General features: G+C 43.8%; 1 protein-coding gene across 1 annotated transcript in view; it reads left to right on the top strand.

Annotated features, from left to right (window-relative positions):
• The first annotated feature begins 785 nt into the window (after positions 1 to 785).
• LEKR1 (leucine, glutamate and lysine rich 1) overlaps positions 786 to 14,421 on the top strand; it is a 107,652-nt gene continuing 94,016 nt past the window's right edge. Inside the window, exons 1-3 of the mRNA XM_024192696.2 lie at positions 786 to 1,068; positions 2,375 to 2,505; positions 5,316 to 5,530. Coding sequence (XP_024048464.2) covers positions 786 to 1,068; positions 2,375 to 2,505; positions 5,316 to 5,530 — 629 coding nt within the window. The remainder of the gene's footprint in view (positions 1,069 to 2,374; positions 2,506 to 5,315; positions 5,531 to 14,421) is intronic.

The following is a 14,421-nucleotide window of genomic DNA, read 5'->3' on the forward strand; positions in this document are numbered from 1 at the left end:
ATACTGTAATCACCTCCTTTGTGACCTTCCTGATACCCACATCACTCCCCTCCAGTCAATTCAAAATGCACTGTTAAAATAATCTTCCTTACATATTGTTCTCAGTCTCACCATGTCGCCCCCGCCCCTCCCCTCTTTGAGTCTGTGATGGGGTGTACCTACCCCGCACCAGCGCCGAAAGGGTTAACTGTGCTTTGCAGGCTGAGGAAGCCCCGCCCCACCGGGACTATAAAAGGAAGCAGCCCAACTCAGTCTGGGCAGACTGCGAGCTCTCGCCAGGGAGCTGCTACAGGCTCCGACTCCAACTACAGAGCCATGGCACACAGAGTTCCAGACAGACTGCAGGCTGCCTGATGCTTTCAAGGACCATATTTCGAGGTCCACCAGAACCCCTTTATTGAGTGACCCAGATGCCCCAGCTCCACCAGCTGTTGATCCCCTGCCAGTTTCAACGGGATCTGTTATGGCTAGACCATGCAGTGCCCTGGGCTGGGCATATGGGGTGCGAGAAGACTTTGCAATGAGTGGCGCTGAGATTCTTCTGGCCGGGTATACACCAGGAAGTGTGGCACTTCTGTGCCTCCTGCTCCAAGTGCCAACGCGCCATCCTGAAGGGGGTACAGAGGGTGTCTCTGATTATACTCCTGGTGATCAGGGTCCCCTTCGAGAGGATTGGCCTAGACTTGGTGGGGCCTTTGGAGAAAAGTGCATCGGGGTTCCAGGATATACTTGTGGTAGTTGACTATGCGACCTGATACCCAGAGGCTGTCTCACTATGGACCACCATGGCCCCTGCCATAGCCACAGAACTCCTTAAGATTTTTGCCAGGGTAGGAATACCCAGAGAAATCTTGACAGACTGTGGAATGACTGTCACGTCCAAGCTGATGGCCAAATTGTCGTCTATTAAACATTCAAGCTCTCAGGACATTGGTCTATCACCCACAGACCAATGGGCTAGTCGAGAGGTTCAACGGAATCCTGAAGGCTATGCTTTGGAAATTCGTGTACAACCCCCCACGACAATACGACAAGTTGCTTTCCGCATTGCTGTCTGTGGTGCAAGAGGTTCCCCAAGCCTTCATGGGATTCTCCCCATTTGAGCTCTTTTATGGGAGACAGCCGAGGGGAATCCTGGATCTGCTCTGAGAAACCTAGGAAGAACAGGAATCAAGGGTCATGGGGTCAGTTCCCTACGTCCTGCATCTGCAGGAATGTCTTCAGAAGCTGGGAGAGTTTTCCTGGGAAAATTTGCTGCAGGTGCAGCACGCCCAGGAACTCTAGTATAATCACGGGGCCAAGCTATGGACTTTCAAGCCCAGGGATAGGGTCTTGCTGCTATTGCCATCTTCAGAATCAAAATTGTTTGCCAAATGGCAGGGACTATTTGAGATTGTTTGGCTCATGGGGCCAGTGGACTGAGATCCGGCTCCCTGGGCGACAAAAAGACCGTACGAGTATACCATATGACCATTCGAAAGCCTGGAAGGCATGGCAGGGGCTGCTAATTGCCCCTACCCCCAGAACCCGAATTAGGGCCAGTGGACCTCCCAACCCAACACCAATCACAATGGGGCAGGACTTAAGCCCTGAACAATGAGTGAGGCTACAACAGTTGCTCCAGAGTTTCCTCTCCATTTTATCTTCCTACTCTGGACGGACGAGTATCACCAGCCATCAGATAGACACCGTGCCCAGACAGAAAGTCCGCAACCACATCGCCCAAGTGCCAAGTTTTTATCAACGTTAGACTTGACCAAGGGGTACTGGCAAATATCCCTTACCCTGACATCGTGAGAGAAGACAGCCTTCCCTACACCCTTTGTCTTATATCACTTCCTCACCATGCCCTTCAGTCTAGATGGGGCCACGGCTGCATTCCAGTGATTAATGGACCAGCTGTTGCAGCCACACTGACAGTATGTAGCTGCATATATTGACAACATAGTTGTCTACAGCACAAGTTGGGAGGTACACATACATCTCTCAGTGGTGCTACAAGCCCTGAAGGAAGCAGGACTCACAGCAAATCCCTCCAAGTGTTCCCTCAAGTGGAAGGAAATGACTTACTTGGGATATACGCTGGGGGCAGGACAACTCCGTTCCCCGAGGTCCAGGCCCTAAGAGATTACCCCGCCCCAACAAAAAGGAAGGTAAGGCAGTTCCTTGGCTTGGCAGGGTACTACTAGCAGTTCGTGCCAGACTTCGCTATGATAGTCACCCCCCCTCTCCAACCTCACGAAGAGCTCCCGACCGTGGAATGTTCAACGGTTGGAGGATTGAGAGAGGGCCTTTCAGACTCTGAAGGAGCGACTTACCCAGGAGCCAGTCCTGTTCCACCCAGACTTCTCAAAACTGTTCATTTTACGAACAGATGCTTCGGAACTGGGGTTGGGTGCTGTGCTATTGCAGGAACGAGAGGAGGAAGACCCTGTGCTCTACCTAAGCCGGAAGCTATTTCCCCATGAAGTCAAGTATTCCACCATTGAGAAGGAAACCTTGGCGGTAAAATGGGCGATAGAGGCCCTAAGGTACTGCCTGCTAAGGAGCCCCATTTGGCTCGTTACAGACCATGCACCCCAACGATGGATCAACATTGCAAAGGACTCAAACGCACGTATTATGATACAGTATCTTGCCTTCAAACCCTATGAGTTCAACATGCTACATAGTCCAGGTAGAGTTCACGCTAATGCAGACTTTTTCTCCTGAGTGGGAGGGGAAGTGTAACGGTGCTAGACTCACCACAGCGGTGCCTCCAGCTAGTTGGTTAGGGAATTAGCTCTTTCAGCGGTGCATCTTCGCTAGTGGCGTCTCACCCACCATTACTCTCTGTCTCCACTGTCCTCACAGACTGACCCACGTCACTCCGAACCGTGACATCTGCTTCTGGATACTGCTCTCTGGCTGTGCCCGCTCCGCTGGCTCTCCCCCACTTCCAGGGGACCAGCAGCTTCTGGTTCTCTCACTCGCCTCAGTGGCTCACTGCAGTCCTCAGTCTAGCTCCTTCCTCCAAGGGTAAACTACAGTCTGGCTTAGCCACTCTCAGCTCTGGCAAGTGAGGGGAAAAGGCCGGGGGGGGGGGGAGGGGGGCAACCCAAGGACCCTCTAGCAGCAGCCATTTACTACCCTCCTCCAACTTTCCTCTCCTGCCTGCTTCCCTAGGCCACTTCCCCATAGCCCCAGCACCTTCTCTGCCCCTTTATGTCAGGGCCCCAGTCTGGCAGTCGTCAGCCAGCTCTCCCAGCCTCTGCTGACCCTGCCTAGCACTGCTCTGTTTTAAGTGCTTCTTTCAGAGCTAGTTCTTCTCCCTTTGTTCTCCAGGGAGAAACTCTGCTCCTCGCTGCCGTGCAGCCTTCTTATAGGGCCCAGCCTGGCCCTGATAGGATGCTTTCAAGCCTCCACTTGATTGGCTCCCAATAAGCCCTTCCATGATTGGCTGAGGCTCTGCACAGCCATTCTGGCTTGCTTTAACCCCTTCCACACCAGCATGGGGCAGCTGCCCCACTACAGGAGGACAAGGGGGAAGGACCCCTGTCGGGTCCTGTCTTGAATGGTAAGGTGTGTGACTGGGTGTACCTACCCCGCACCAGCCCCCAAAGGGTTAAATGTGCTTTGCAGGCTGAGGAAGCCCCACCCCTCCGCTGGGCATGCTCAGCTTGGAGGCAGAGTATATAAGGAAGCAGCCCAACTCAGTCTGGGCAGGCTGTTGAAGCAGGCTCTCAGCTCTCTCCAGGGAACTGCTACAGGCTCTGACTACAGAGCCATGGCATGCTGCACGCAGTGTTCCAGATGGACTCTAGGCTGCCTGATGAGCCAGGAGAAGAGACCGTGCTGGTAGGAGCTATGCCAGCTGAGGACCCCAAAGACCCAGGGGGAACTGTGGAGAATCGCTGAGGGAGAAAGGGTAGGAAGCAGTCCAGGGGACTTAGATTCTTCTCTAGTGAGGGAACCAGTCAGCGTGTTTCGGGAAGTTCCCTGTTGATTTGGTGATGAGCACCCCCACCATTGCCAGGGCCCTGGGCTGGGACTTAGAGGAGCAGGGAGGGCCTGGGTGCCACACCCTCCTAAGTGGTGCCCGACTTCCCCAACGAGCCAATAGGCCACACAATCCCACAGAGATGGCTACTCTGTTGACTCCAGCCATTAGGCCATGCTGCCCTGAGTAGAAGAGCTGCTTATTGAATCCGGCCATTGGGCCAACTCAACAAATCTGCTTCTTGTGTATATTCAGAACTAAAGTTGCTTATCTAACTGACAAAAGTAAGTTTTACTGCTGCATCAGAGAGACAACACCATTGTGGGGAAAATAGCAGAATTCTATTCTGGTTTTTGTAGCATCAACATATTTGTAAAATATGTATGTTCCAGTTGCAGAAACTCTACTGTCCCTGATGAATAAGCTGGAAAGAATACGCTGAGTTTGCAGGGCTATTGTTGGAAAAAAACATAATTGTACTGGTAAACTGAGCAAACTTGATCTGGAAGTCTTGAAGAGAGACTAGAATGGAAAGCTAACGGATAACTGACTAAACAAATACCTTGTATGCCTGAAAGCCTCACCACATTTCCTTGTGTGTTAGATTTTCACCAAGCTTTGCTGAAAGTCTTGCAGTGTCTTGCCAGTTAACTCTGCCTCTCAGTTTAAGAAATGGTGGTTCAATCAGTTGTCCATTGTGTGCTGAATAATTTCTCTTTTGATGATGAATAACTTCACACCTGCCAAATCATATAGAGTTTCCATATGACACACATGCCATGTAAGCAGATCTAATGATGATCACTATTTTACTCATGGTTTTTGTGAACTCTGAATGTGCTTTTGTAAGACTGCTGGGTTGTTTCACTTCATTTACTTCCAGCTGTTCTTCTGGTCTATTTAAGAGAAGATGAGTTGTCCGGAAACAGCACAGAGCAAGACCTTTCTGGCTCAGACAATCTGGAAGTCATACTAAGAAAGTAGCTTTCTAAAATACAAACTGGGTGTTTTTCTTTATTTTGAACTGTTTCCCCATAAAATATACTTCAGCGAGTCCATCTTCTCTTTTTTGGAGACACATGGGTATGTATGGTACACTGACAAGTCCAGGCACCTTGTAAGGATTCCAATAGGCAGAACTACTGGGTTATAGTTTGATTTCATTTTGCTAATGTAGCAAATATTTTAGTTATTATATGGTAAATCAATAAATAGACTTCTGATAATAATCCTTGTGGTAATCATTTAAAATTAGTCCTGTTTTAGATTTGTTCAGTTTACTAATTAGTTTCAATACATTTCTTAAAAGTATTCTGATGACTAGTTCTTTTTCTAGATGTCCCGGGATGAGACGGTGTGTAAATATTGTGGAGTCAGCTATTTGATCCTTCACGAGTTTAAACTGATGGAAGACAAAGTAAAAGCAATGGAAAAGGAGATGAAGTTTTATGAAGGAAGTGTAGAGCGGGAAAAAAGACTTCAAGCGCAACTACAGTGTCTTAGTCGAGATTTTGAACAGTGCACAGCTGACAGTGAATCAAAAACAGAAAGGTTGGAACATGATACTCATCCTTATATTTTTTTCATATTAACATTCTCATCAATGTAATTGAAAGGATGGGTTTCAGAATGTAAACAGGTTTTGGCTTTCCTTCCAGAATCAACCTGAATCAGGTGTAGTTCATACTTGAATACATTTTAGTGTTTTAATTTAAATCATAGTTTGATGCATTCCATAGAAGCAAATATTTATTATCTGAATAGTTTAGAGCAAGTCAATAAATTTAAGTGAAAGAAAGGTTAGATTATTTCAGAGAAAGTTATTGACAAAGATGGAAAATACCTTTATTACTGGAGTCATAACTTATCTAAAATTGTTCAAATAAAAATTTAGACTATTATGGTTGGCAGAATAAGGATTTTACATTTCTGAAATTCGTGTACTTACTGCCTTACAATAGGTACAATAATCTGCTAAAGAAAAAACAGAAACCTTGCACTGAAAAGCTTACAATTCAGTTTCTGAAAAGAATTATTTAGAGCACTGAAACTGATGTGAAATTGGTTAGTACTGCATGTGTGTAGTTTTGAAATGGCTTCTAAGTCCTTATTTCTAAGTCCTACATGGGAACCCATCTTGCAAACATTTATTGCCATGCATAATGCAAGTTATATTGCGGTAGTCCCATTAACGCAGTGGGAGTTTTGCCTTCATAGGAACTTCAGTAGATTGGCAGTATCAAATGCATAAATATTTCATTTACTGTATTTTATCTGTTGGTTGATTTTGCTTAGTGCCTATATTCATCACCATAGCAGTAATAAAACTGGAGAACCAAATTAATAAGTTCATTCAGTCAGACAGTTATTCTAAAAAAATTAAAAAAGTCTTTTTACATTAAAGGGCATAATCAATTTGAATTCTAGGCAATTTAAAAACATTAGTTACAAGTAGTTTCAGGTACACCCACTGAGTCCTCTTCCCCCAGTTTTTATGGTTCTACTGTCACATTCCCCCCCCCCCTTTTTTAAAGATGTTTTTCTCTTCCTTGTGACTATGTGAAAACCTAACAAGCAACAGGAGAAGCAGGGAAATTTGACTATACATCTAGTTCTGTAACATATGTTGTTTTCACTATGTTTTACATATCTGTCAGCACTGTACCACTCTCCAGTATTAAACTGATATGGAATGGCTTTAAACTGATGGTTTTGGGTACAGTGATCAAGAGCTGTAAATGTTTCCTTTCTCAATTAATACAAATAGATGAGTCTGCTTTTTCTTCTACCTATTTATCAGCAAGTATTACTTTAAAGCTGAAACCAGAAGCACTAGTTATGAAATTCTGTCCTTTTCCTGGGCCCACAGTGTAGCTTTTGTTCTTGCATCTGCAAACTGATTATTTAATATTGCACCATATATGCCAGCTTAGTTTTGGGAAGACAGGAGAAAGCTAAACATGGAAACTGTGTTTTAAAGCCTTTTCCTACTTTTGTTCCTGCCTTCATCCTTCTTACCTTTTCTCCCACTATTTGTTTGTCCTTTTTCCACTTTTCACCCACACAACTATACATATTTTTTTCAGATCTAAGTTCCTAATTATGCACCTTATAGTAGTCCATCTTGGATATTTGTTGTTGATGAGATAAAGAACTTGGTTTGGTATGGAACTTGTTTGTTATAGTCATTATAAACAAGTTTCCACAATATGTTGATTTCTTTTTATTTGATACTGTAGGGTTGTTGGAGACATACTATATTTCACCTTCTATTGCGGATATGCCATTACATGTTGTTTGGTGACCCATCATGACACTAGCAGATTTCTTACCAAAATAATAGTGTACCTCCACTACCCTCTTTTGTAAAAGAAATTCAGTGTTTTTTGGCTTCTCCTAAAACCAAAAGGTTTGAGGAGCTGGTTTCCATTATTTTCTCTCATTTTTCTGCTTCTCTTCCTAACCAGACTTCACTCTATATTCTGTGCCACTTCTTGTGCCCTCATTTTCTGTGCTCTTATTTTGACCAAGTATGTATTTTCCAGTTGTAGGTTTATAGGTTTCTAATCTAAACAGTACCATTTTGTTTATTTAGTTAGCAATAATGTGTGTTTGTGAAAGGTGAGTATGTGTTGCTGATTTCGCTAGACACTAAGGTCTTCTGACCACGTAATAGTATGGCATGAGCCAGCAGCACTGAAAGCTTCCCTGCAATGCCTTACCACTCCACATTGGCACTGTTCTGGAGAGACCATCTTTAGAGGTGAGAGAGTAGTTCTAAGTCTTTGTCCAGCCAATCAGGCTAATTCTAAAGACTGTCAGTTGCGGTGGTAGTTTTTGTGAGATGGACTGAAACTGCCAACTCATTACACATTGAGCATTAATGAGCTCTATAATAGTAATAACTTTCAGTTAGAATTCACCTGGAATGTACTGGAAACGCTAGAGAAGAAACATTGAATTGCACTAGTGGCCTACAGGCAAAGCACTCTGTCATCCGTTAACAGTCTTGTGAGCCACCCAAGGAGAGTAATAATTTAACATGCCTGTAACATTTGAGATTGAGTTAAAGAACATCTTCAGCAGTCATTGCTAATAAATCTTTAATCCTATATATGTATGGCCACTCAGAGTTACATAATACACTAGCCTGTAGCCCATTCTGCTTATTGCAGTTTTTTTGGGTATTTTTTTCCATTCTGGGCTCCAAGCTTGGAATAAAGAAGAAATAGATTCTTCGTTTTCTTTGGTTCAAAAACCTTTTTTAGAAGAGTGCATTTGCTTCTAATTGTTTTTACAGCCCTGGGCATCAGTTACACAGTGAATAACTGTAACGTTTAGTGTATTAGCAGATGATGTAGCAGCACATTCTTCTTGCTTAGCGCTGTTTGCTAGAGGTGAACTAAATTTTCCTTTTATCAGTATTTTTGTAGCAAAGCGTGAACAGTTAATGAAAATTTCACCAATGCATTTCCCCCCCCGGAGGCCTGGCCCATACTATAGGCTTGATTCAAAGTGCACTGGAGTCAAAGGTTATGTCTACACTTGAAGCTGGGAGTAGACAGGCCATTTATCAGGTTTTAAGCTGAATACTCCTCTTTTTCTATGGTTTGTCCCTCCTCCAGTTCAAAACCAGATGTGGTTTTGTCCAGTATCACCGAAGAGGGATGCCGTTTTGAAAAGCACGCCCCTCCACACCTGCAGGCATGACTTTCAAGTATTTTCACACCAGCAGGGGGCGGGGTTCTTTCGAAATGGCTTTCTCCATGTGTCATGACCTTGCATGCTCTGTGTTCTAGGTCGCACCGTGTGTGCAAGGTCACGCTGGTGAGGGTGGGCCCATTCCCTTCCCGGAAGTACCAGAATGTCCAGTATTCTGGGATGTGGCAGTGGCCATGCTAGCTGGGGGTGTGATTCTCAGCTCAAGTAGACATACTTATTCTAGGTCTGATTGAGCTAGCATGCTAAAAATAGTAGTGTAGCTGCAGTAGCACGGGTAGCAGCAAGCAGTGGCATGGGTCTGGGAGGCTTTGTACTTAGGGCAGCTAGCCCATGCTGCTGCTCACTGCTACCGTGCCTACACTACCATTTTTAGCACACTAATTCCAAGAGTAGTAGTAGCAAAAGGAAGTTTTTCCTCTTGACTTAATGGGGCTTTGATCCAGCTGTATTTGAATAATAAAAATAAATAAGCTATTGTGCCTCGTTAAGTACCTTTTCTAAATATCCCTGCTCTTCTGTTTGTTGTCCTGCTTTTCTCTTGTGATCTATTGCTGCTTGACATATTAAGTTGTTACATTTACTGACCACTCAGTGCATTGCCATGGTCCTGGTTTTTGCCTGGGTGAGATGGGGCTGGCTGGAGAATGAGATTTCATCAGTGGCCAAAAATGCCTTTTTACATTTGTGGTTGGCCAAGAGACTGGATGTGTTTCTCTCAGATACAGACCCCATTCCTTTTTTTGCTTTTAGGTTAGACTACTGTGAGTTGCTCTACCTGTTGGTAACGCAGAGCGTGGTTGGGTAGCGCACCCTCCCTGCCCCCTGTGTGGGCTGGCCTGGGCTTTGCCGTACACCCTCCCAAATGTTCCTCCATGCCCCTCTAGGGGGGCGTGTACCACAGCTTGGGGACTACTCCCATAGAGAGAGAGCCATATAAGTACCTAGATCAGGGGTGGGCAATAATTTTTGCGGGGGGGCCACTCCATGAATTTTGGTAAGTCATCACAGGCTGAACATTTCTACTATATTAATGGAGGGTACGGGGTCTGGGAGGGAGTTTGGGTGCAGGAGGGAGCTATGGGCTGGTGCAGAGTGTTGGGGTGCAGGAGAGGGTGAGTGAGGGGTGTGGGCTCTGGGAGGGAGTTTGGTGCAGGAAGGCGCTCCAGGCTGGGGCAGGGGATTGGGGTGCAGGAGGGGGTGCAGGGTCTGGTAGAAAGTTTGGTTGCAGCATGGGGTTCTGACCTAGGGCAGGGGGTTGGGGTGTGGGAGGGGGTAGGAGGTGCAGGCTTTGGGCAGTGCAGCAGGGCTCAGGCAGGCTGCCTGCGTGCCATGGCCCCACGCCGCTCCCAGAAGCGGCTGTGGCCGGCTGCTGCTGGCATGTCTCTGCGCGCCCCTTGTGGGGAGGGAATTAGCGGGTTTCCGTGCACTGCCTGCAGCCAGTTTCTGGCCAATGGGAGCTGTGATGATGGTGCTGGGGGTAGGGGCAGCGCATGGAGCTGCCTCCCACTCTGCCAGGGGAGCGCAGAGATGTGGCAGCAGCAGCCGGCCATAGTCACTTCCAGGAGCGGTGTGGGGCCATGGCAGGTAGGCAGCCTGCCTGAGCGCCCCACTGCACCGCGGGACTTTTAGCAGCCCGGAGATTGTGAATGGGCAGCCAAAGAGCCTGGTGGGCCAGATAGAAATGTTAGATGTGCTGGTCTGTCCCGCGGGCCGTATTTTGCCCACACCTGACCTAGATAGACAGAATGAACTAACAATAAAGGGTACACATTATCTCAGATCCTTTTAACCAATGGATGGCTCGCTCTGGTACAGTTATTCCATATTGACACTGGTCCATTGTGGTTACATGCCTGTCTTCAATAGGGAGTATTGCTGGCATATGTATTCCTTTCTGCTTCCATCGAGAGTTACTCTATAGGAGCAGTGATAAAAATATTCCTTTTGAAATCACTATGCGACTTTTAGTAAATACAATAAGATAGTGGCCTGAGGAAACAAATAATGAAAGATACAAGCATTAAAAACTAGGCATTAAAGTCATCACATAGGGAGAGGGTGGGATTTGTAAATTAAATCGATTGGAGAACTCTTCTTGTGTGTGAATGAGCTGAATATCTTCATATTTGCATAATGATTTAGAGTTCAATGGTCTGTTATATTGAAGCATGACATATTCTGTATTATGCTGACTAGGTGGGATATAACTAGAGACACTGAACAATCTTCTTTTTCAGAAATTATGATATGGTCGATGGTCTTTCGTTCTGATTAAATGGAATTTCCAATTAACAGAATATTCCTTTTTAATGATGATACTGCTGTCTAGTGAGCTGCAGAATTGTAATGAGCTCATCAGATGACTGCACAGTCCTATGGAGCTGGGAAGAGGCACTATTTCTAATATGAAAGGACCTGAGCCTGCTGTTTACCCAGTGGCAAGGGCAGCCATGAGAAGTCCAGTATAGCAGCTCAGCATGGATGGAATAAGTTAACAGGAGGTGGGGAAGTATTTCATATATTTATTTGTATGATCACTAAGGAGAGACTTAGAGCTGCTATTAGAGAAGCAAACAGACAAAACTAGCCCAAGACTGAGATTAAATACAAAGGCCTATCATCAGTAAATCGTCAGAGCCCTACTTAAACAGAATTATCAACAGAATTATCATCCTGATTAAGTAGCAGTCTTTATTGTTAAATTAGTATAACTAGGTTTAAGTCAGTTGGTTCTCTGAGAGATACATTCTGCGTACCCACCAACCTGTGTGTAACGTGTGTATTTTGGTGTCTGCAGTTGTGTGTACTAACTCTTTGTTAAAAATTTGGTACAAGGCAGTTCCCTGTGCTGCATCAGTTTACGTACGTTTAAACTGCACAGTGTGATATACTGACCTAACATGCCACGTCATGTTGTTTTACCAAGCTAATAAATATCCTTTTAACCTAAAGGTAGTGGGTATTTTTCCAGTATTGTAGTTTGGTGTGAATGGCAGATATTCTGCTATTGCCAAGTTACAGAGGTAACATAATATAACATGTCCCATGCAATAAAACACATGGTGATACATCATAACTGATGTAACAGGATGCAGTGTAGCTATAATAAATAAGAAATAGTGAATCAGAAAATTAGTGAATAACAAGAGCAAACATGTATTATAGCAGTTGTTTGAATATTTGTCTCTGGTGACATGCAGTTACTTTGGTCAACAATTGCCTGTTATCAGCACGTCTGACTGCATTTTTAAACAGTGTTTAACCTCTTATGTTTGTCTCATTATTTATTCCTCTGTATGTCTTCTGTGTTCTGAACTGTTCTTACTTTAGATACATAGAGTACTTCTTCCTCTTATAATATCTTCTTGGTATATCTGAACTGGAAAATCTCTGTTTACGACTGATGTTTTAATCCTGACTAACACTGAGAAGACATTTGTGTGAATTGACCTAAAGCTGAAAGATTTAGTACTGTGCATAAGTTATTTGTAACACACTCATATCAGATGAAATATCAGGAACAAATTTTGTGAGTAACTTATTCCATACACATTATGGAAGTGTCATAAATAGGAAACTCTCTGGCTACATGGACATGTGATTTTTACACGTCTTTATCTTACTAAGATGCTGATGGAGGATTCAGCACTCGGGAATACCTTGCAAATTTGCATTTTGTTTACTTAGCTGCATGCCACAAAATGCAGTAGTCCTTATTGCTTTCTTTTTGGAATCCATTTTCTTGATGACCATAATCATGGCTTAAGAGAGTCCATTCCAATGTTTCATGATGCATGCATGGCCTTATTATATCTATGATATTTATGTCACGTATGTTGTCTGCCATGATCCTCGTGGGATATAATTAGGTTATCAAGACACTTCTGACTGGCGAAACATAATGTGTCATATGATACTATAACTAGTTTTTGACTTGGACAAACTTTATATGGAGCTAAGATCATGAGGTGTTTATGGGGATGATGGTGTACATGGAAAGTACATTCTGTGGAGTTAAAGTAGTGGCCCTGTCTAGCCAGATCTGAAGGGGCAACGGCATGTTGGGGGGAGGGGGGAGGGGAGAAGCTCTCCCATAGTAAATGAAAAGCAAACAAAAAGGTTCAGGATACAATAAATCCTGCTGCCCTTGTAAAATGCAGAGCTAGTCTGAAATTTTTCACTTGCATGCTGTTCTTCTGAAGGGTAGGATTTTGGACCTTAGAGTACTGCATATGTTTGTACTTATCTAGTATTTGGAAAACCTTTTAGTTGAAATTAAATTAAATTCCCCCATCGGAAACAATCATGAAAACAGCTTAGCTTGATAAATTTGGCAATGGTTTCTTATTTTGTAAATGTTGTGTTGCATATCAGCATTCTGTGCTTGTTCACGTTCAATAAGGTAAAATTTTGCTCCTTTTGAAATGAGAACCTTAAGCCCCTATACTTTTCTATTCAGTTTTAAGAATAATTTTTGGTTTCATTAAATTATTTCAGTTGTATCCCTTTCTTTGCTAGCATATTTTAAATGAGAAAAAGAAAGTTCAAGAAAAACATCTTGCTGTTGGCAGCAGGTGTGTGAGATCTTATACCGATCCTTTTCGCAGAAGGTATAAAGAGTTTTATAAAGCAGACTCACCATACTGGTCCCTGAGGATCCTGCATACATATGTTGTGTTCAGGCAAAATGAATGTCCCACTAGACTTTTACTTGGCCTCTATAATTTCTCAACCTTCGCTAGTGTCTCTCATAGAAATGAGGCCACCGTTTGGTCCTTAATCTTTACAAAATCATGAACTGTGCCAAATAATAGCAATTGGTATATTATAGTCTTCATCTTTATATCAACCTATGGATTACTAGCCAAAAGGTTTGTCCTACTTAATGCCAATGCTTGAATTGTACCCTGGGTGTGGAGTTTTGGGATGGGATGGTTGAAGTTTTCCAGAAGTTCAAGACCAACAGCAATTTGAAGGCTAAAAGTAAAAGGGCAGGTTTCCCACTTAATCCCTCACTGAGTTTAATGGAAGCAGCTCAGAATTCTTTTGGGGAAGACCTTGCCTTCTCCTCTGTGGCTGCGGAGAGCCCTCCTGCAGCAGGATTTAAGATACAGCAAGCTAAGGCCTTTTTTACTTCTGTATGAGAGTATCCACACAGGGGTTTATTGTGCTTTCATTTATGTAAATTAACTTCACACCTTTTAGTTGATTATCTTAACTTTCCAGAGTGTCCCTATGTAGACAAGCCCTATTAGAGTTTGTCAGAGAATATATCCAGACTACATGCCAGTTCTCTTTAAAAAGATACTGACACCTTATAGAGAGCTTTGAAATACCTTATATTGGTTGCTCCTGTAGCATATAATTTTCTGTATTTGTGTTCTTTATTATGAGGTAATTTATCTGCAGTGAGCTTGCTCTTGTTTGCTTCTGCTTCTTATCCCCCAGTAGTCCTCTGTTTTAAATGTCATATTTCAGCATTGAAAAAATGACTGAGTCAGAGGACTGTGCCGTTAAGTAGGAATAAGAGGCAGATGGACTCCTCCTCTTTCCATGCCACCACAATTAAGAATAAAGAAGAAGGCATGAGAAATATATTTAAAAAAGCAGAATTGTTTCTAAATGGAATGCCTTGTTGAAAAACATCAGCAGCTCTGTAAGAAACAAAGAGTCATTGACTGAAGTTTAAAATATGCCTTAGAAAATATACTCCGCTGTTT

The sequence above is a fragment of the Terrapene carolina genome, unplaced genomic scaffold (assembly GCF_002925995.2).
Source record: "Terrapene carolina triunguis isolate 2854851 unplaced genomic scaffold, T_m_triunguis-2.0 Scaffold88, whole genome shotgun sequence".
NCBI classification, from domain to species: Eukaryota; Metazoa; Chordata; order Testudines; family Emydidae; genus Terrapene; species Terrapene triunguis.